The 23,413-nt window shown below is 46.1% G+C and overlaps 1 protein-coding gene across 1 annotated transcript in view; it reads left to right on the top strand.

Moving 5' to 3' along the window:
• Nucleotides 1-23,413, top strand: part of nmnat1 (nicotinamide nucleotide adenylyltransferase 1) — a 42,360-nt gene that overhangs the window by 5,659 nt on the left and 13,288 nt on the right. Inside the window, exons 2-5 of the mRNA XM_078239731.1 lie at nt 2,462-2,589; nt 6,374-6,557; nt 7,499-7,617; nt 10,202-10,585. Of these exons, the coding sequence (XP_078095857.1) occupies nt 2,472-2,589; nt 6,374-6,557; nt 7,499-7,617; nt 10,202-10,585 (805 nt within the window). The 5' untranslated portion in view covers nt 2,462-2,471. The remainder of the gene's footprint in view (nt 1-2,461; nt 2,590-6,373; nt 6,558-7,498; nt 7,618-10,201; nt 10,586-23,413) is intronic.

Raw genomic sequence — 23,413 nt, 5'->3', positions numbered from 1 at the left:
TTCTGTCTGGCCAAAATCAACCAACCGGGTACACCCATAGGATGGGCATTTGGATGAGGTGCCCGTGGATGATGGAAACATTCCCAAGTGCCTTCACAAGAAGGAGGGACAAAATCTGGAGGGTGGGTGATGGTGAAGAGTATGGGGCTGGTAATGTGATCAAAACAGAGAAGCCAGAAGGTTGTTGCAGTGTGAAAACAGAAGCTGTAGACAGTGTTGCAGCAAATTGAGTGTGGAGAATGATGTTGTTACACTCGATCCGTTCCATATCAAAATGTTTTGCGATTCCCTGGACTTGTATCTCGTGATATTCAGACTTTTTGATTTGATTTATTATTGCCACGTTAAAGTTCAAAGTTTATTTATTAGTGTCACAAGTAGTTTACATTAACGCTGCAATGAAGTTACTATACAGTGAAAAGTATTGTTTCTTGCGCGCTATACAGACAAAGCATACCGTACCTTTCTCTATCAAACACTTGGATTTATTTGGGAGATTTGCTAACATTCGCTGTCATGTTTGCTGTTGACAACCTGTGTTAGGATAATGTTACTCATTTACTTTGACTAGTTCTCTTTGATGGAATCAGGCTGTGTGTTTGCCCTGATTTTTAGATATGCACTTGTGATGCCAAGGCAATGGGCCAAGAGCTGGAAAATGGGATTAGAATAGTTTGGTGGTTTGTCTTTGACCAGCGCTGAAGCTATGGGCCAAAGGGCCTTTCTCTGTGCTGTAGACTCTCGCTATGACACGTAGCAGGTTAGGAAATTGTCCCAAAAGATTAAGCTTAACGCTGCCCCAATGTGAGCTAGTGTGCAATGAAGTTACTGGCAATTCAAGCACTGTTTAAAGCAAAGGATTTTTGAACACTCGCGCTGGGGATTTGAGTTGTGATGCAGGATGATCAATCTGAAATATTAATCCTGCTTCCCACTTCCACAGATGCTACTCGATCTACGTTTTTCCAGAGTTAGAACATTACAGCGCAGTACAGGCCCTTCGGCCCTCGATGTTGCGCCGACCTGTGAAACCAATCTAAAGCCCATCTAACCTACACTATTCCAATATCATCCATATGTTTATCCAATGACCATTTAAATGCCTTTAATGTTGGTGAGTCCACTACTGCTGCAGGCAGGGCATTCCACGCCCTTACCACTCTCTGAGTGAAGAACCTACCTCTGACATCTGTCCTATATCTCTCACCCCTCAATTTAAAGCTATTTAAAGTTTTTTGGTTATGTCTCAGATTTCTGGCATTCAACAGCATTTTGCCTCCTGATATTTGAAAACGGGTTGTAGGTTTATCGTGGTAATTGTACTTGAGGGAGTAAGTTCTACATCACTGACACGGTGGCACAGTGGTTAACACTGCTGCCTCACAGCGCCAGGGGCCTGGGTTCGATTCCCGGCTTGAGTCACTGTCTGTGCAGAGTCTGAACGTTCTCCCCGTGTCTGCGTGGGTTTTCTCCTGCAGTCCGAAAGGCACGTTGGTTAGGTGCATTGGCCATGCTAAATTCTCCCTCCGTGTATCCGAACAGGCGTCGGAGTGTGGTGATGAGGGGATTTTCACAGCAACTTCATTGCAGTGTTAATATAAGCCTTACCTGTGACACTAATAAATAAACTTTAACTTTCCCGATGGATTGCAATATAAATGACTTTTTTCTAATCTCCCCACAGGTAGGGGATAAGTGGCCAACAGCAGTTAACAGGATCAGTTTCTGACTCTATGGGCGGTACAGTGGCACAGTGGTTAGCACTGCTGCCTCATAGCGCCAGGGACCCAGGTTCAATTCCCAGCTTGGGTCACTGTCTGTGCGGAGTTTGCACGTTCTCCCCGTGTCTGCGTGGGCTTCCTCTGGGTGCTCTGGTTTCCTCCCACAATCCAAAGATGTATAGTTAGATGCATTGGCCATGCTAAATTGCTGCTCAGTGGAGCCGAACAGGCACCGGAGTGTGGCGACTAGGGGAATGTCACAGTAACTTCATTGCAGTGTTAATGTAAGCCTTACTTGTGACTAATCAATAAATAAACTTTTCTTCCCAACCCTAGTAGAACTTCATGCCATACAGACCAGAAGATCCCGAGTTTGATTCTTGAGCTGTAGGATCTGTAATAAGTGTGATATCGGGGCACTGCAGTGGAACCTCCAGGCACAAGAGTATAACACTCGGGCATTCTGCTTCCAATTGTTACACAGTGACGGGGTTCTGAGGGTCTGAAATTGGCTAAGGGCAGGATTTGGCTTGCCTCCCTTGGCTGAATAGCCAGGTCGCGCTCATTGTTTGGGCTGCACTCAAAGAATGCCCACTTGAACTGCCGGAGTTTGCGGAATGCTGATTTAGTCCAAGTCTGCTCCCTCAGGGTGAGAGAGCAAGATTCCTCGGGCCTCTATTCTGCAGAAGGTTCGGAGAAGCTTTCTGTGGGTTTATTTTTTATAAATCTGTGTTTTACAGTGAGCCGGTGATGGAGAAATCCGGCAGTCGGACAGAGGTGGTGTTGCTGGCGTGTGGATCATTTAATCCCATCACGAACATGCACCTCAGGATGTTTGAGCTCGCCCGGGATTATCTTCACGAAACAGGTTTGAAATCTTTTTCCGTCTCCTGCACACTTAGTTATTTCTTTGAATAAATGTGTGTTCCCGGCAGCTTCACTGCTTCAACTTTCGCATTATTGTGAAATTCTGTCCAGCCATTTAGATGTCTTTGCAGTCCGATTTCATCTCTCTTATTTTTTCTCTCTCTATCTGATTCATAGAAACTAGAAGCAGGAGGAGGCCATTCAGCCCTTCGAGCCTCCTCCGCCATTCATTATGATTGGGGATGATCATTCAATTCAATATCCTGATCCTCCCCCACCCTTTCCCCCCATATCCCTTGATCCCTTTAGCCCCAAGAGCTATATCTAATTTCTTCTTGAAATCACACAATGTTTTGGCCTCAACTACATTCTGTGGCAGTGAATTCCACACATTCACCACCCTCTGGGTGAAGAAAGTTCTCCTCACCTCAGTTCCAGAAGGTTTACCCCTTATCCTCAAACTATGACCCCTAGTTCTGGACTCCCCCACCATCGGGAACATTCTTTCTGAATCTACCCTGTCTAACCCTGTTAAAATTTTATAAGTTTCTATGAGATCCCCTCTCGCTCTTCTAAACTCCAGTGAATATAATCCTAACCAACTTAGTCTTTCCTCATATGACAGACCTGCCATCCCAGGGACAGATTCCCTCTGTCTTTCCTATTTCCTTTCCTTGTTTCACTTTTTCCTTCTTTTCTTGTCTTTTTCTAGGATTTTCTCTATCCTTCCCTTCTCTCTCTCTCTCTCTCGTTGCCTTTCATTCCCTGTATCTTTCATTCATACATGGGAACAGGAGGAGGCCATTCAGCCCTTCGAGCCCATTCCGGTTCAGTGGGATTATGGCTGGTCTGTAACTGAACTCCTTTGGCCCACGTTTCCTCGATAACAAAAATGTTTCAATCTTGGATTTAAATTTAGAATTGATCCAGCAATGACCAGCCTATTGTGAATGGAAGTGTTTCCTGATTTCACCCTGCTCTCACTCTGTTTCCCTCAGTTTTTATGTAATACACCTGAAGTTTTTTAATAAAAGCAAATTACTGCGGATGCTGGAATCTGAAACCAAAAGAGAAAATGCTGGAAAATCTCAGCAGGTCTGGGCAGCATCTGTAAGGAGAGAAAAGAGTTGACGCTTCGAGTCCAGATGACCCTTTGTCAAAGCTCATACTTGAAAGGGTCATCTTTGTCAAAGCTTTTCTCTTTTGGGTACTTTGAAGTTTTTTAAAAAGTTTATTTATTAGTCACAAGTAGGCTTACATTAACACTGCAATGAAGTTACTGTGAAAATCCCCTAGTGGCCACACTCCAGCACCTGTTCGGGGACACTGAGGGAGAATTTAGCACGGCCAATGCACCTAACCAGTTAGGTTCAATCTAAGTTAGTTAGATCTAAATAATTGATTCCCTGGAGTCTGTACAGCAGTGGGGATGTACAGGGGAAGGTTCCCACCTGAGATTCTCTTGTCTCTAACTTCTCCCAGTTCTGATGACAGCTCACTGGTTGCAATGAATTCTGTTTCTCTGTCCAACGGTCTGCTGTGTTTCCAGCTTTTCTTTCAGCATTTTAACATCATCCTCAGTTGTGTCATTTCTCAATCACTGTCTGAACTTTTCTCAAACTGGGTGGCACAGTGGTTAGCACTGCCGCCTCACTGCTCCAGGGACCTGGGTTCAATTCCGCCCTTGGGTCACTGTGTGGAGTCTGCACGTTCTCCCCATGTCTGCATGGGTTTCCTCCGGGTGCTCCGGTTTCCTCTCACACTCCAAAGATTGATTGGCCATGCTAAATTGCCTTTCAGTGTCAGGGGAATTAGCAGGGCAAATACATAAGGTTACGGGGCTGGGGCTTGGGTGGGATTGGGCCGAATGACCTCCTTCTGCACTGTAGGGCTTCTATGATTCTCTGTTCTATGAGCTGATCCTTGGGGTCTGCTGGGGACTGTGACGCTCCGTAACTTCATTGGACAGATTATAATGTCCCGAGTTCCTGTTGTCAGCAGTTCCTTCGCTCTGATTCACTTTCTGCGGCAGTGGTACACTTGCAGCAGCTGCCACACTGCAGTTTGCTGGTCTGCCAACATGTCTGCATGGGCAGCAGCAGCTGAGTGAATGAGGAAGGGGAGAGCAGCATTTATCCAGCCAGCCCTGCCTTGTGTGGGGAATCCTCCATCAATGTTGTGCTTCCAATGGGAGAGTAGGGAATTGGAGCCTGACACACCCACACTGTCCTGGCAGCCGGGTGTTATTCTAGTTTAATGTAACATGCCGAGAATTATTTCAGACATTTTAATTGCGCAATACTCTATAAATAAAATGCATTCTGTCACGTTTGTCATGGGATGTGGGTGTCACTGGGAAGGCCAGCATTTGTTGCCTATCCTTTGCTGACCCTTATGAAGGTGCTGTAAACTGCCTTCTTACAATCCATCAGGTGTAGGTACACCCGCAGTGCTGTTAGGGCGGGAGTTGCAGGATCTTGACCCAGCGATAGTGAATGAACAGCTGATATATTTCCAAGTCCGGATGGTGAGTGACTTGGAGGGGAATTTGATTTATTATTGTCACATGTATTAGCATACAGTGAAAAGTATTGTTTCTTGTGCGCTATACAGACAAAGCATACCGTTCATAGAGAAGGAAAGGAGAGAGTGTAGAATGTAGTGTTACACTCATAGCTAGGGTGTAGAGAAAGATCAACTTAATGCGAGGTAGGTCCATTCAAAAGTCTGATGGCAGCAGGGAAGAAGCTGTTCTTGAGTCGGTTGGTACGTGACCTCAGACTTTTGTATCTTTTTCCCAACGGAAGAAGGTGGAAGAGAGAATGTCCGGAGTGCGTGGGGTCCTTGATTATGCTGGCTGCTTTTCCGAGGCAGCGGGAAGTGTAGACAGAGTCAATGGATGGGAGGCTGGTTTGCGAGATGGATTTGGCTACATTCGTGACCTTTTGTAGTTCCTCGCGGTCTTGGGCAGAGCAGGAGCCATACCAAGCTGTGATACAACCAGAAAGAATGCTTTCTATGGTGCATCTGCAAAGGTTGGTGAGAGTCGTAGCTGACATGCCAAATTTCCTTAGTCTTCTGAGAATGTCGAGGCGTTGGTGGGCTTTCTTAACTATAGTATTTGCAGGTGGTGTTTGAAATAACTCCTCTGAGACCGGTGTCCCTTCACCAGATTCCCTTTATTTACAAACTTATCTCCACTCCTAAGAGTGGTTCAGCTACAAAGTCAGAATTAGCTGTCTCAATATAGAATAGAATTCCTACAATGCAGAAGGCGGCCATTTGGCCCATCAAGTCTGCATCGACAACAATCCCACCCAGGCCCTATCCGCATAATCCCACATATTTACCCCGTCAATCTCCCTGAGACTAAGGGGGAATTTAGCATGGCCAGTCCACCTAACCCGCACATCTTTGGACTGTGGGAAGAAACTGGAGTATCCAGAGGCAACCCACGCAGACACGGGGAGAACATGCAAACTCCGCACAGTCACCAGAGGCCAGAATTGAAACCAAGTCCCTGGTGCTGCGAGGCAGCAGTGCTAACCACTGTGCCACTCTGACACCGTGCCACCCTGACACTCCTCATAATAGACACAGATGAGACTCCTTTATTGGGCAGGCAATCATTAACTCAATCGGGGAGCTCATACTCCAAGAGGCCAGCTTCATTGGCCTCGTTAAGGTCCTTGCAGTGCTGTTCCCAGGCGTCTACCTTTTCCCTAGTTTGCGGTAGAGGTGGAAGGTGTTGTCCCAATTCTGTCCAACACTGTTCTCTTTTGCAGGCAAGTACACAGTGATAAAGGGCATTATATCTCCAGTGGGTGATGCGTACAAGAAGAAGGGTTTAATAGAAGCAGAACATCGCTTGGCCATGGTGAATATGGCCATTGAGAGCTCTGGCTGGCTGACGTTAAGTTCGTGGGAAAGTCAGCAGGAAGAGTGGGTGGAGACGGCTAAAGTTCTCAGGTGAGTCGAGCCACGGAAAATGTTGACAATCCTTTCATCAGACCACTGTTTTCAAGGTTAGTGTTTCTCTGGGTCTCTGCCCTCTTAGCCAGTCACCTTACTGCATCTCACTGCAGTATGGTTTTGCGATATTTGTGAGGTGGGAGGTCTTGTGGCACAGTGGGTTAGCATCCCTGCCTCTGAGCCTGAAGCCGCAGGTTCGAATCCCGCCCCAGGACTCGATGGCCAAGGAAGGTGTGTTCATAACGCGGCCAAGCAGATTGAGTGTCAACCTGTAAAATCCTTCCAAACACGCCAATGGCTGGCGGTAAGGAGCAGGAGAGACTCCTGGTCAGCCATACTTGATGCAGAGTGGCACCCCTCAAGCATCAGGCGACAGGCTAGCGAACTGTTCCAGGAAAGACCTTCCCTATGGAGACAAGGGACAGAACTTTCCCATGCAAAGATCCGTTGACCTTGGGCGGGCTTTTCCGACCTTGGGATGAGCGAGGCCAGAAAACCCCGTCCAAGGTGCGGGAAGAGAAACAACAGTGTTTCAGAAAGAGGACTGATTGAAATGTTTATTGGTTTCTCAATAATGGCCATTGATTGGCAAACTATTTGACGGCGATGGGCCTCACACTCAGCTTGAATCTGTCCTGATATTTATGTACAGATACGTTCTGTAAGCATAATGATTAGGAACGGAAGCTAACTTGTTCCCCCTGCCCCCTCCTAGGCGCAGTTGAGGTGAACTGTGAACGCAGCATCACTGGCCCAAATCCTAACCACGCACGGAGGATAATAATCATCTCGTGACTCCACACAGCAAATAATAATTGAGCAATTCTGACACCAAAGGCAGGAATTCCTCTGGAGACTATCTTGCGCAACCTTGTCTCGTGTTGAGCAGAGATTTTGGTCAGGATTCTGACAATGTTTCCGATGTGATTTTTAACCAGATACCATTGTGAGAATTTGGACAATGTCACTAACAACGAGAAGAAGAATGCGAATCAACGCAGGAAGGCCAAGAAAAGGAAGATAGAAGAAAAAAATGACAGCTCACAGGAAGCAAAAGGTGTTTACAGATCAGTGGGTACAAACCACGTGGGTAAATTAACATTTATACCAAGTAGGTGTGGGGCAAGGAATCTATTTGGGATTCCAGCTGATTTAATGGCAAACCCTTTGATGGAAAAGAGTCCAAAACAGCACACAGCTAAAGGCTAATATTATCTCTGAAACACTCCTACCCTCAGCAGGCACAGGGTCGAGTGTCTGATTTCTAGAGGAGGTGGAACAGGGGGGTTGGCAGCTTCCTGACTCGGGTGCTGTGTCGGTCTGTGGCATGTTTTAACTTCCCAGCCATTTTGGAACATGTAAGTGAAAGTTTAATTTGATTTTGATTTGATTTATCATTGTCACATGTATTAACATACAGTGAAAAGTATTGTAACTTGCGCGCTAAACAGACAAAGCATACCATTCACAGAGAAGGAAATAAGAGAGTGCAGAATGTAGTGTTACAGTCATAGCTAGGGTGTAGAGAAAGATCAACTTAATGCAAGGTAGGTCCGTTCAAAAATCTGACGGCAGCAGGGAAGAAGCTGTTCTTGAGTCGGTTGGTACGTGTCCTCAGACTTTTGTATCTTTTTCCCGACAGAAGAAGGTGGAAGAGAGAATGTCTGGGGTCCTTAATTATGCTGGCTGTTTTGCTGAGGCAGCGGGAAGTGTTGACAGAGTCAATGGATGGGAGGCTGGTTTGCATGATGCAAAACCTATTAATTAAAAACTTATTTATTAGTGTCACAAGTAGGCTTACATTAACATTGCAACGAAGTTACTGTGAAAATCCCCTAATTGTCACACACTGGCCCCTGTTCGGGTACACTGAGGGAGAATTTAGCATAGCCAATGCACCCTAACCAGCACGTCTTTTGGACTGTGGGAGGAAACCGGAGCACCCGGAGGAAACCCACGCAGACACGGGGAGAACGTGTAGACTCCACAAAGACAGTGACCTAAGCCGAGAATTGAACCCGGGTCCCTGGTGTTGTGAGGCAGCAGTGCTAAACACTGTGAAGAGCCAATTAGACGTGTTAAAGAACCCATTGAAGCCTCCCAGCCACTGCAGCCTCCCAGTTATCGATTGGACAGCCAGCGCTGCCAATGGCTTTTTGACAACCCTACCTCAGCAGCTTTGACTTATTAATGGTCACAGCTACAGCTGCCCTGTGAGAGCGTCCCTCTGCAATGGCAATCCGGCAGCTTGGACCCGTTCCTGTTGTGGAAATTTTGTGAACTTTGAGAGGGATCTTCCATCTTGACACTTTCGCACCCCCCCACTGCTCTCGCTGCCCGCCCCGCCGATCCCGTTGCCCATACACCCCCCCCCCCCCACCGCACTTGCTGCCCGCCCCCCCTGCACTCGTTGCCCGCCCCCCTCGCGCTCGCTGCCCCCACTCTGCCGCTGGGACTGTCAATTTCCCAGGGCTGGAGGGCACCTATTGACCCTCCAGTATCAGGATCCCCTATTGGACAGTAAGCAAGCTCTTTGGCATCATTGACCATCCCTTCAACAATTACATCGAGGGTCTGACACCGACACAATGTGGGATCAGGACCCAGAGATTCTCTTGACGTCAGTGTCCGAACCCCAGCTGAAAATCCGACTTATTTTGAATAGAGTGGGAATGTGGAAAATTTTATTTCACTCCATCAACCGAGGGACTGGAAGGATGATTAAAGAATTCACGCTAGATTCTTGGTCAGACAGTGGGGACAATGGTAATGGAGCAATTTACAAGTATTAGAACAAAAGATTTCATAGAATCGCTAAAGGACAGAATGAGGCCATTCAGCCCATCGAGTCTGCACGAACTCTCTGACAGAGCATCTGACCTAGGCCCACCCTGTCCATGTAACACAACATATTTACCCCTCAAATCCTCCTAACCTCTTATGGGCGGCACAGTGGTTAGACCCGCTTGCTGCCTCACAGCACCAGGAACCCGGGTTCGATTCCGACCTTGAGTGACTCTGCGTGGGTTTCCTCCAGGTGCTCCGGTTTCCTCCACAGACCAAAGATATGCAGGTTAGGGGGATTGGCCGTGCTAAATTGCCCTTTAGGTGTCCCAAAATACGTAGGTTAGGGGGATTAGTGGGGTACATATGGGGGGTTAATGGGATAGGGCCTGGGTGGAATGCTCCCTCACAGGTGTAGACTCAGTGGGCCAAATGACCTCCTTCTGCACAATAGGGATTCTATAATTCTATGCATTTTGAAACACTAAGGGGAAACTTAGCCCAGCTGCTCAACCTAACCCGCACAACTTTGGAGTGTGGGAGGAAATCGGAGCACACGGAGAAAACCCACACAGACACGGGGAGAACGTGCAACCTCCACACAGACAGTGACCCGAGGCCGGAATCGAACCCGGGTCCCCGGTGCCTCTGCTCTGCACATAAATTGTTTGAGCTGGATCTGGTGGCGAGGCACAAGGTTTGATTTTTCACAACCATGATGAACGCTTTGGGGGAATTGATGAAAAAAGCATCTCCTTTTTCTTGTTTTCTTGCAAATTGATCTCAACTGACCTCTTTTAACGAAGCTAATCTGTTGGCTTGCCGGGGTGTAACCGGCTTTGCTGTTTCTCCTCCAGACCTTCCTGAGTTGATGATGCTCTGCGGAGCCGATGTCATGGACTCTTTCAACGTTCCGAACTTGTGGAAACGGGAAGACATCGAAGAGATTGTGGGAAAGTTTGGCGTTGTGTGCATCAGCCGACCTGGGAGTAACATGGAGAAATGTGTTTATGAGTCCGACGTCATCTGGAGGTTCAGGAAAAATGTCCACCTTGTGATGGAATGGATCACCAACGACATCTCGGCCACAAAGGTTCGCCGAGCCTTGCGGAGGGGACAGAGCGTTAAACACGTGATACCCGACACAGTCATTGAATACATTCAGAAGCATAATTTATATGATCCACGTAGCGAAGACAAGAATGCTAACGTTATCTTAGCACCCTTCCAACGTTACTCAAAATGATCAATTTTGTGTTAGACTGGATCAAATTCTCTCTTCAGTTGTTCATCCACATCATCTTCAATACTTTTCTTTTTGGGGTTAAGATATTTAGCAGTTTGATATTTCTCCATTACCCTCCATTACCCTAATCTGTTGGCTTGCTGGGGTGTGACGGGTGATGAAGAGTTTGAGTCTTGAGACAAGTCCTAAAAATGAATGCTGTATATTGCTGTTGGAACCAGGTACCTGCATTGCTTAATGTCCAACTAAGAAGTTGCCCAACTGATGTGGCTCAAGGCCCCTGTAGGAGAGAACTCTCTCTTGCACTGTAGTTGCTGCACTGACTGACTGTTACACTAGGCTGTTGTATTTTGCAACCATCTGCAAGCTTAGACATACAACCCATCTCCTTCACGTCGTGGATATATTCGATAAGCTGAGGCCACAGTGCAGATCCCTGAAAAAGTCCACTTGTTACCATTACCTCTCTGCCTCCGCCATCCCAACCAATTACCAACCCATTCCCCACGGTTTTGAGCACTTTCAGTTTTACTCATGGTCTCTCCTGAATCTAAAGAGAAGCCTCTCATGATCATGGGTGGGATATGGTGAGTGAGACCCCTGTCTCCCTGAATTAGGGGATGAGGATTCACTGAGGGGCTTGCTGAAGCATGTCTCTCACTCCTCTGAAGTAATTCATTTGGGGCATAACTGATGAAGTATTGACTAAATTCAGGCTGGAGCCTTGCACATGTGTTATCCACATACCTTTTAGGGGATCCCCTGTCTAAGGTGGGTTTGTCTGGATCTCAGTGGTGAGAGCACATTGTGTGCCAGACTATCCAAGTGCTCTCACCCTGGGAATTGTCTGGGACCAGGTGTGGTGGTCTCCAAACTGGCGATGAGACAATGTTTTATTCAGCGGCATGGTAGCACAGTGGTTGGCACTGCTGCCTCACAGCGCCAGGGACCCGGGTTCGATTCCCGGCTAGGGTCACTGTCTGTGAAGAGTCTGCATGTTCTCCCCGTGTCTGCGTGGGTTTCCTCCGGATGCTCCGATTTCCTCCCACATTCCAAAAGATGTGCGGGTTAGGTGGGTTGACCGTGCTAAATTGACCTTTAGTGTCAGGGGGATTATCAAGATAAACACATGGGGTTATGGGGATAGGGCCTGGGTGGGATTGTTGTTGGCGCAGGTTTGAGGGGCCGAATGGTCTCCTGCACTGTTGGAATTCTATGATTTACTATTCGCCCAGGAGCGAGACAGATTGTGATTGACGAATCCAAAATAAATATTGTGAATAACACTAACCTCACCCATTCTGAATACCAAACTGCCTGAGAAACTGAAGATAAAACCCAACGTCCTGTCATTTGCATTTTAGGTGTCCTGTTTGAAACATTATTGGAATGGAGGTTTGTGCCAAAGAGATATTAGCTTCTTTGGAACGATCTAAAGAAATGCAACATGTTTAAGAGTGTTGTCCCTAGGGATTGAAACTCCCTGTCTGGGCACCACCAATTAAACTTGGGGAGTGCTTCTGATCACCTGACTGCAGAGCTGGACAGAAAGCTGCCACAATGTTGGAATAATTTGCCATCGAGACGTTCAGCTAAACAGAGGAGAGCTGTCTCCATGGGAAAGACTTACGCCACTTCCAACTTTTACCATCGCGAGCCTGTCCGCTGGTTGCCAAGCAACCTGCACAAGGACGATAGCCCAGAGAGTTCTCTCACAAATTTTAACCAGTAATATTGCCTGTAAGGGTTTAAGTTTGTTGGCTGCTTTACCTGGTGCGTGGGCCGGACTTTCAACTTGTGTGACTCTGAATTAAAACAAACCATATTGGTGAATTTTTGGATTTTCGCTTAATTTATAAAAAAAATAAAGAACTGTAAATGAATAAGTGTTTGGTGCTGTAGAACTTGAGTCTTGCTGATAAAAGACACATGTTGTCGAAGCTTTTTGTCTTTGACTCATCAGGGCAATTTGCAAACTGCTAAGGGAACAACAATTTATATTGCATGAGAAGAGAGTGCTGATTAGTTGGCAAATGGACTCTGGCAGATGCGTCGCCATGGAGAATGTGCCAATTAACTGATAACTTATAAGCAGCAGGAAATTGCTAGCTTCACCTGGTGCTCAAATTTTTAATCTTTCAGAGGTAAACTAGGCACTTTTCTGGACCGAGGTATGTTGCACACAGTGATCAGATCAGTGTAGCTGTTTCCTGCAGTGTGGCTTTGATGAGTCCTATTTTAAGAATCAAGCATGCACGCTGATCAAATGACTTGGGCCCTATTTACGATGTTGCCGATAAGGTCAATCATATCGTGCATGGAATTGATGGAATCCCAACGTGCTTATTGACCAGGGAAGGTAGACCTGTGTAGACCGTCATAGAAAACCCAATGACAAATTTCTCACATCGGGGAAAGGGAACTGGTTTCACTTCCATCCTGAAGGTGATTTGAGTGCAGGATGGAGCCTGTTACGCTCTTACACGCAGCTGTGGATTACCATATTAGCAAACACATTGTCTACATATCGGTAACAATGGAAAAGGAGATTAGGTGTGATTCCACGGAAGATGTGTTTCTTGTGGAACCCAGCAAAGATCGAATCCCCACAGCGCAGAAGGAGGCCATTCGGCCCATTGAGACTGCACTGACATCAATCCCACCCAGGCCCCATCCCTGTAACCCCACATATTTTACCCTCTTAATCCCCCCTTACACTAGAGTATTGGGAATTATTTATTGCATTACGCTCAGCTTGAATTCTGTCATCTTTAGTTATAGGTGGAAAACATTTACCTTAACGTGGCAAATGATCAGACGAACTTTACAACCAATGGGTTTATTTCAAAGTGGAGTCAGTGTTGGTCTATAAACCAGTAGAGTCGCCTGTGTGCACACAACATACTGGGCAATACGGTGGCACTGTGGTTAGCACTGCTGCCTCATAGCTCCAGGGACCCGGGTTCGATTCCTGGCTTGGATCACTGTCTGTATAGAGTTTGCACGTTCTCTCTGCATCTGAGTGGGTTTCCTCCGGGTGCTCCAGTTTCCTCCCACAGTCTGAGGATGTGCGGGTTAGGGTGCATTGGCCATGCTAAATTCTCCCTCAGTGTACCCGAACAGGCACCGGAGTGTGACGACTACGGGATTTTCACAGTAACTTCATTGCAGTGTTAATGTAAGCCTACTCGCAACACTTAAACTTTAAAAAACAACATTCCATAAATAATAGAGACAATAAAGAACTTGTTAATCTGCGTTTGGTGATGCTAGTTGAGTAAGGAATGCTGATCAGGTCCTGGCTATTCTTCAATACAAAAGCAAAATACTGCAGATGCTGGAAATCAGAAATAAAAACAGGAAGTGCTGGAAAAACTCAGCAAGTCTGGCAGTGTTGGTGGAGGGAGAAAGAGAGTTAATGTTTCAGGGCAATGGCTTTCAGTCAGAACTGATAGAGTTCTGATCGATCTGAAAGATTAACTCTCTGCTTCCAGGGAGATGCAAGCAGAGCAGCTAACTATTTCCATTGCTTTGTTTTTTATTTCTGCTATTCTTTTAATGCTCGCTTGGAAGCTTCCAAATCCCCTTGGATGGAGCGACTAGGCCTTGGTTTAAGGTCTCATCCGAAAGATAGCGCCTCCAAGAATGTAGCATTAACCTTCAACGCTGAACTGAATAGTGATCCTACTCTACACGTTCAAGATCTTGTTGGGCTTGCAATATTCTTGTGTTCAAATATCTCTCTTCACCAATTCCATTCTGTTTCCTTCATTATTTAAATACATCAATATGGCCTTGCCATTGGAGGATGTTCAGATAATAGCTTGTGCTGCTGGCTACCGATTGACAAATGTTCCAGAAATCTATATAAGGGCAATGCATTATTTCCTCACCGAATAGATCTTAGAACAAAACAACCTAACATTTGTATTAAATAAAATCAGCCAAGGTCACTGTCCATTTATTCATGCTTTAGACATTTAAGATATTGAATAAGAACATGTTTTCCATCTACACAGTGAAGGATTCCTTCACATTTGCCAAGACCACTGGGATATTGATAGCAATGTTGTGGACGTGTGCTCATTCAACATTGCGAGCCTATTCACCAATGCACCACTCAAAGAAGACATATACATTTGCATCATGTCACGATATCATGGCGATTTAGGCATGCTACCATTGTGCGAATCAGTATTCATTGAACTTCAAACTCAGCAATTTGTGGAATTGAGTTCAGTTTTAATGACACCATCTCTGCCCAAATAGATGGCGTTGTCATGGGACCCTCTCAAGATTCAGCTCTCGCAAACAAAGGTGGCACAGTGGTTAGCACTGCTGCCTCACAGCGCCAGGGACACGGGTTCAATTCCGGCCTTGGGTGACCATCTCTGTGGAGTTTGCATATGCTTCCCATGTCAGCGTGGGTTTCCTCCAGGTGCTCCGGTTTCCTCCCACAGTCCAAAGATGTGCAGGTTAGGTGGATTGGCCATGCTAAATTGCCCCTTAGTGTCCCAAGATGTGTAGATCAGGAAGGATTAAGTGGGTATATACATGGGGTCAGGGGATAGGACAGGGGGTAGGCCTGGGTAATGATTCTCTGTCGGAGAGTCGGTGCAGACCCAATGGGCCAAATGGCCTCCTTCTGCTCTGTAGGGATCCTATGAAATCAGTAATGTGATGGAATACTCTTCACTTGTTTGGATGAGAGCAGCTCCAACTCAGGAAACTCAACACCATCCAGAACAAAGCAGCCCACTTCAATTCCAACACATTTTAAATCTATGTGGGTTAGCATTCCAGAGTTTCAGGGGCTATTATCGTGCAGACCAGTCTCCATAGCTGTCGGACACTTGCACTGCTCCTCAATCTTGTATCTATACATTATTAAAGTCTTCCGTTTAATTACATAAATTATTTGAACCAAACTCCACAAGTTAACATTAATGTCAGTATCTTAGCAAGTTGCTAATTGTTTCAAGACTTTTAGGAGGTGAATAGAGCCTTTAACTGGAAGCTTTGAACAAAATAGTTTTGATCTCCTTATTTAAGGAAGGATGCAAATGTGTCTGAAGCAGTTCAGAGAGGGTTTATTGGATGAATCCCTGGAATGGTTGAGTTGTTGTATGACGGAAGGTTGGACAGGCTTGTATCTGCTGGAGTTTAGAAGAGTAAGAGGCGACTTGATTAAAACGTCTAAGATTCTGAGGTGTTTTGACAGGGCGGATGTGGAGAGGGTGTTTACTCTTGTGGGAGAATCTCGAACCAGGGGTCGCTGTTTAAAAATGAGTGAACACTCATTTAAGGCAGAGATGAGGAGAATATTTCTCTCTCAGAGGTGGTGAGTGTCTGGAACTCTCTTCCTCAAAAGATGATGGAAACAGAGTCCTTGAATATTTTTGAGGCAGAGCTAGATAGATCCTTGGTTAACAAGGGGGTGAAAGGTTATTGGGGATAGGCAGGAATGTGGCATTGAGATTATAATGAAATCAGATATGATCTCATTGAATGGTGGAGCAGGCTCAAGAGGCCGAGGGGCCTACTCCTGCTCCTAATTCATATTCAGACCGAGACTGAGATAGTCATGTTTATGCTGTCAGGAGGATTTTGAACATAAATCTCATCCTGTCCTTCTAGAAGGACTTGACCTTGAAGGGTTGCCTGTAAAGGAACTAAACCTGTCACACTGTATAACTGGATCACAGTGCTGGCTGCCCCCGGGACATTAATCTCTGCCATTGATGACTCATCACTGTGAATTGTCATGAATCAGCAGCTCTGTAAACGTATTTGCAGAATAATGTGAGGTCAGCGGGAAGGAATAGACCCAAATGCATATTTACTCAGTCTATCAGTACTGAAGATTCCTGAAACTTAATGTTAGATAATTCCCCAGCTGCGGAGCTCTCGAATAGGGTGGGAGAGTAGGATTGGGATGCCAGGTGTGAAACTGCTCCTTGACCATAGCCAAAACAGACGATAATGAGTCAGCAGCTGTTTACTCACTGCCCAACCTTCCCTTTCCAATAAACCGCCGATTCATTAATTCCTCGCCTTGCACTCCTGCTAACGACCAACTTCACCTCCATGATGACCTTTGAAATTCACACCATGAAGGTGGCACAATTTATCTATTCCATGGCCAGGATTTTACAGCCCCTCCTGCCTGGAAGGATCTCATAGTCCTGCTGAAATGAGCGGCAATTTAAATGGTCCATCCACTCTCTGGGGGGAGGAGGAGAGGGCATGCCAGGGCAGGGCCATAACCACCCTGGCCAATATGTCTGATGCTTTCAATGTGAGTGAGGGCCAACAAGTGTAAACCTCAATTATTCTTGGAAGCCAATAGATAAACAGGATTCAGGCTATTATATATTTCTCCACTTAATCCATTGGCACAGCTTTCCTCTATTTTGTCTAAGAATCAGCATGCCATGGTCTCATTCTGTAACGTGAAGATATAAAGTATTGTAAAAGAAATTTAGAAAAGACAGAGCCCAGTAAAATTCACCAGAGCCAATGGCAGACAAGTGGGGCAAATCCCATGCCCGCTCTGCCAACCTTTGACTGGGTTTCCACTGAAGGCTTCCGAAAGCTTGTGTGGCTTTTGCTACCAAATAAACCTGTTGGACTTTAACCTGGTGTTGTTAAACTTCTTACTCTGTTTCCACTGAAGCACAGTGGAACGTTCCATATCCAGATTAATAACTTTTTACTCTTTTTGTGAAATCAAACCTTCTCCCCACAAACCCTATTCCAGCTATAGGTTTTGGAAAATTCATTCACAGGATGTGGGTGTTGCTGGTTAGGCCAGCAGTTATTGCCCATCCCTAATTAGACCATAAGACCATAGGACAATGAGACATAGGAGCAGAATTAGGCCACTCGGCCCGTCGAGTCTGCTCTGCCATTCAATCATGGCTGATATTTTTCTCATCCTCATTCTCCTGCCTTTTCCCCATAACCCCTGATCCCTGTATTAATCAAGAACTTATCTATCTCTGTCTTAAAGACACTCAGTGACCTGGCCTCCACAGCCTTCTGCGGCAAAGAGTTCCACAGATTCACCACTCTCTGGCTGAAGAAATTCCTCCTCATCTCTGTTTTAAAGGATCGCTCCTTTAGCCTGAGGTTGTGCCCTCTGGTTCTAGTTTTTCCTACTAGTGGAAACATCCTCTCCACATCCACCCTATCCAGGCCTTGCAGTATCCTGTAAGTTTCAATAAGATCCCCCTTCACCCTTCTAAACTCCAACGAGTACAGACCCAGAATCTTCTACCTTCCTCATACGACAAGCTCTTCATTCCAGGGATCATTCTTGTGAACCTCCTCTGGACCCTTTCCAAGGCCAGCACATCCTTCCTTAGATACTGGGCCCGAAACTGCTCACAATACTCCAAATGGGGTCTGACCAGAGCTTTATACAGCCTCAGAAGTACATCCCTGCTCTTGTATTCTAGCCCTCTCGACATGAATGCTAACATTGCATTTGCGTTCCTAACTGCCAACTGAACCTGCACATTAACCTTAAGAGAATTTTGAACAATGACTCCCAAGTCCCTTTGTGTTTCTGATTTCCTAAGCATTTTCCCATTAAGAAAATAGTCTATGCCTCCATTCCTCCTTCCAAAGTGCATAACCTCACACTTTTCCACATTTTATTCCATCTGCCACTTCTTTGCCCACTCTCCTAACCTGTCCAAGACCTTCTGCAGCCCCCCTGCTTCCTCAATACTACTTGTCCCTCTAAATATCTTTGTATCATCTGAAAACTTAGCAATAGTGCCTTCAGTTCCTTCATCCAAATTGTTAATGTATATTGTGAAAAGTTGTGGTCCCAGCACTGACCCCTGAGGCACACCACTAGTCACCGGCTGCCGTCCTGACAAAGACCCCTTTATCCCCACTCTCTGCATTCTGCATGTCAGCCAATCCTCTATCCATGCCAGGATCTTACCCTTAACATCATGGGCTTTAACTTATTTAACAGTCTCCTATTCGGCACCTTGTCAAAGGCCTTCTGGAAATCTAAATATATCACCTCCACTGGTTCTCCTTTATCTAACTTCCTTGTTACCGCCTCAAAGAACTCTAACAGATTTGTCAGACATGACCTCCCCTTGACGAAGCCGTGCTGACTCAGTCCTATTTTATCATGCACTTCCAAGTACTCTGTGATCTCATCTTTAATAATGGACTCTAAAATCTTGCCAATGACTGAAGTCAGGCTAACCGGCCTATAATTTCCCATCTGCTGCCTCCCTCCCTTCTTAAACAGCGCTGTTACATTCGCTACTTTCCAGTCCTCTGGGACCCTCCCTGTCTCCAGTGATTCCTGAAAGATCACCACCAATGCCTCCACAATTTCCTCAGCTATCTCTTTTAGAACCCTGGGGTGCAGCTCATCCGGTCCAGGTGATTTATCTGCCTTCAGACCTTTCAGTTTCCCCAGAACCTTCTCCTTAGTGATGGCCACTGAACTCACCTGTGCCCCTCTCCTGGAGCTCTGGATCCCACTGGTGTCTTCCACCGCAAAGACTGATGCAAAGTAACTATTCAGTTCCTCTGCCATTGCTTTGTTTCCTATTATTACTTCTCCAGCCTCATTTTCCAGTGGTCCAATGGTTATTTTTGCCTCTCTCTTACCTTTTATATATTGAAAAAACTCTTCCTATCTTCTTTTATATTACTAGCTATCTTACACTCATATTTCATCTTTTCCCCCCTTACTGCATTTTTAGTTGTCCTCTGCTCTCTTCTAAAGTCTTCCCAATCCTCTGACTTCCCACTAATCCTCGCCACTTTGTCTGCTTTTTCTTTTGCTTTTATGCTGTCCTTGACATCCCTCATCAGCCATGGATGCCTCATCCTCCCCTTATCATGTTTCCTCCTCCTTGGGATGAATTTCTGTTGTGCCTCCTGAATCACCCCCAAAAACTCCTGCCGTTGCTGTTCCACTGTCTTCCCTGCTCGGCTCCCTTTCCAATCAACTCTGGCCAGCTCCTCCCTCATGTCTTTGTAGTTACCTTTATTTAATTGTAATACTGTTACAATTGCCCTTGAGAAGGTGGTGGTGAGCTGCCTTCTTGAAACTCTGCAGTCCGTGTGGTGTAGGCACACCCACAGTGCTCTTAGGGGGGGATTTTGACCCAGCAACAATGAGGGAACATCGATATGTTTCCAAGTCAGGATGATGAGTGGCTTGGACGAGAACTTCCAGGTGGTTGGGTTTCAATGTATCTGCTGCCCTTGTCCTTCTAGATGGTAACGTTTGTGGGCTTGGAAGGAGCCTTGGTGAGTTCCAGCAGTGCGTCTTGTAGATGATACACACGGCTGCTACTGTGCATCGGTGGTGGAGGGAGTGAATATTTGCGGTTGGGGCCCCAATCAAGCGGGCTGCTTTTTTCTGGGTGGTGTTGAGTTTCTTGAGTGTTGTTGGAGCTGCACTCACCCAGGCGAGTGGGGAGTGTTCCATCACACTCCTGACTTGCACCTTGTAGATGGTGGACAGGGAGTCAAGAGATGAGTCACTCGCTGCAGGATTCCTAGCCTCTGACATGCTCAGGTAGAAGTTTAACAACACCAGGTTAAAGTCCAACAGGTTTATTTGGTAGCAAAAGCCACACAAGCTTTCGAGGCTCTGAGCCCCTTCTTCAGGTGAGTGGGAATTCTGTTCACAAACAGAACTTATAAGACACAGACTCAATTTACATGAATAATGGTTGGAATGCGAATACTTACAACTAATCCAGTCTTTAAGAAACAAAACAATGGGAGTGGAGAGAGCATCAAGACAGGCTAAAAAGATGTGTATTGTCTCCAGACAAGACAGCCAGTGAAACTCTGCAGAAACAGAATTCCCACTCACCTGAAGAAGGGGCTCAGAGCCTCGAAAGCTTGTGTGGCTTTTGCTACCAAATAAACCTGTTGGACTTTAACCTGGTGTTGTTAAACTTCTTACTGTGTTTACCCCAGTCCAACGCCGGCATCTCCACATCACAACGATGCTCAGGTAGCCAGAGTATTTATACAACTGGTCCGGTTCAGTTTCTGTCCAATGGCAACCCATTGGTGACTTAAACAACAAGAGTCTTGGTGTCAGTCTTCATCAAGAGGCTTCCAAGATGCGGAAAGTGGTCCACATTTTCCAGGATCTCACTGTTGATCTTAATTATCGGGGGAGGCGGGAGGTATTGTGACGTTGGATGATGAAGCCCTTAATTTTCTGGGTGTTGAGTGAAAGGCTCATTTCCTTTTGTTTGAAGGAGTCAACAATGACCTGATCTCAGAGTCTGAGTGAGTTCACACACAAGCATCATCTGCGTGAATCTCATTGACTGAGATTGGAGTGATTTTGGTGTTGGACTGAAGGTGGCAGGGTTTGAACAGCTTCCTGTCTCTTCGGTAGATTCTCTCCACTCTTGTGGGTCATCTTCTGAAGGTGAGGTGCAGTACCGCAACTAGGAAACTGGAGAAGAGGGATCATAGTAACTGGGTCAAAAGTCTATGATTATAACCTTTCAGAGCTAATCAGGGGTTTTCAAGAGATAACAGGCGACAGACGCGCAGGTTTCAAAGTTTACTCGGTGAAAGAGCACAGTCTGTGCTTTCCCAACTCATGGACTTCTGCAACACATTGGGCCAATTTTATCAGTCTTTATAGCTGACGAGGTCGCTCGCAAAACACAAGCACGGGTCAGAAAATCAGAGGTTCACCGGCCACAACTTCTCACCTATTGGATGCCCAGCTAAAATCTGTTACCTTACCATAGTCTGGGGACTGACACTCAGTTTTCCTGGTCACCATGACCCACACGAAACCTGTTTGGGCCTGTGGGAAAGTGGTCATGTTCAACCTGATTCAGTTAAACCTGAAAATCAACCGTTGACTGATTCAGCAATCCTCCAGCGACAATCACAGGTAACCATCCTCGGACTAGTAAATACCGAGTGAGCTAAGAAAGAAAAGCTTAGCCTTGCATTTTCTGACGAATCCTATTCTTGTACATGTCATAGAAATCATAGAAACCCTACAGTACAGAAAGAGGCCATTCGGCCCATCGAGTCTGCACCGACCACAATCCCACCCAGGCCCTACCCCCATATCCCTACGTATTTTACCCGCTAATCCCTCTAATCTACGCATCCCAGGACACTAAGGGGCAATTTTTAGCATGGCCAATCAACCTAACCCACACATCTTTGGACTGTGGGAGGAAACCGGAGCACCCGGAGGAAACCCACGCAGACACGAGGAGAATGTGCAAACTCCACACAGACAGTGACCCGAGCCGGGAATCGAACCCAGGTCCCTGGAGCTGTGAAGCATCAGTGCTAACCACTGTGCTACCGTGCCGCCCTGTGTAATAGTGCGCTGTTTTACAAGTGCTGTGATGAACTGATATGAGTGAAGTGTTGTAAACAATGCAATGTCATCCTTGCTAGAACATTTTTAAAATACATTCACGGGATGTGGGTGCGACTGACTGGGCCAGCATTTATTGCCCATCCCTATTTGCCCCTGAGAAGGTTGTTGCGAGCTGCCTTCTTGAACCATTGCAGTCCATGCAGTGCTGTTAGGAAGGGAGTTCCAAGATTTTGATCCAGTGACAATGAAGGAATGACAATATAGTTCCAAGTCAGGATAGTGAGTGGCTTGGAGGGGAACTTGCAGATAGTGGCGTTCCCATGCACTTGCTGTCTTTGTCCTTCTCGATGGCAGAGATCAATAAAGAGTCAATGAAATCATAGAAGCAGCTATGAGAAATTTCTTCACCCAGAGGGTGGTGAATGTATGGAATGTGAAAGGATGGGAAATGGTCAAGAGCTTCAAGTTTCTAAATGTCCAGATCACCAACAGCCTGTCCTGGTCCCCCCATGCCGATATTATAGTTCAGAAAGCCCAGCAGCTTTTTCAGAAGACTAAGGAAATTTGGCATGTCAGCTACAACTCTCACCAACGTTTACAGATGCACCATAGAAAGCATTCTTTCTGGTTGTATCACAGCTTGGTATGGGGCTCCTGCTCTGCCCAAGACCGCAAGGGACTACAAAAGGTCATGAATGTAGCCCAATCCATCACGCAAACCAGCCTCCCATCCATTGACTCTGTCTACACTTTCCGCTGCCTCAGAAAAGCAGCCAGCATAATTAAGGACCCCACGCACCCCGGACATTCTCTCTTCCACCTTCTTCCATTGGGAAAAATACACAAATGTCTGAGGACACGTACCAACTGACTCAAGAACAGTTTCTTCCCTGCTGCCATCAGACTTTTGAATGGATCTACTTTGCTTTAAGTTGATCATTCTCTACACCCCACCTTTGACTGTAACACTACATTCTGCACTCTCTCCTTTCCTTCTCTATGGACGGTATGCTTTGTCTGTATAGCGCACAAGAAACAATACTTTTCACTATATACCAATACATGGGACAATAATAAATCAAATCAAGTCAAAACCCTCTGAGAACTCTTTGGTCTTCCAACTCAGGCCTCTTGTCAGAACTCCTTCACCTGACTCGGCGCGACATCTGCTGCTTAGGCCCTAACTCTAGAATTTCCTCTCCAAACCTCTCTCCCTTTCTCTCTTCTTTTAAGATGTTCCTTAAAATGTCATCCTCACCTTCACCTGTTCTTTGCATCTTGCTTTGGCTCAGTGTCAATGTTCATTTGAGTCAGGCGGCACAGTGGCACAATGGTTAGCACTGCTGCCTCACAGCACCAGGGAGCCAGGTTTGATTCCTCGCTTGGGTCACTGTGTGGAATTTGCACATTCTCCCCGTGTCTGCGTGGGTTTCCTCTGGGTGCTCCGGTTTCCTC

Source organism: Mustelus asterias, chromosome 22 (assembly GCF_964213995.1).
Source record: "Mustelus asterias chromosome 22, sMusAst1.hap1.1, whole genome shotgun sequence".
Lineage (NCBI taxonomy): Eukaryota > Metazoa > Chordata > Chondrichthyes > Carcharhiniformes > Triakidae > Mustelus > Mustelus asterias.
Note: the sequence above shows the minus strand (reverse complement) of the source record. Positions and strands in the feature narration are given on the sequence as shown.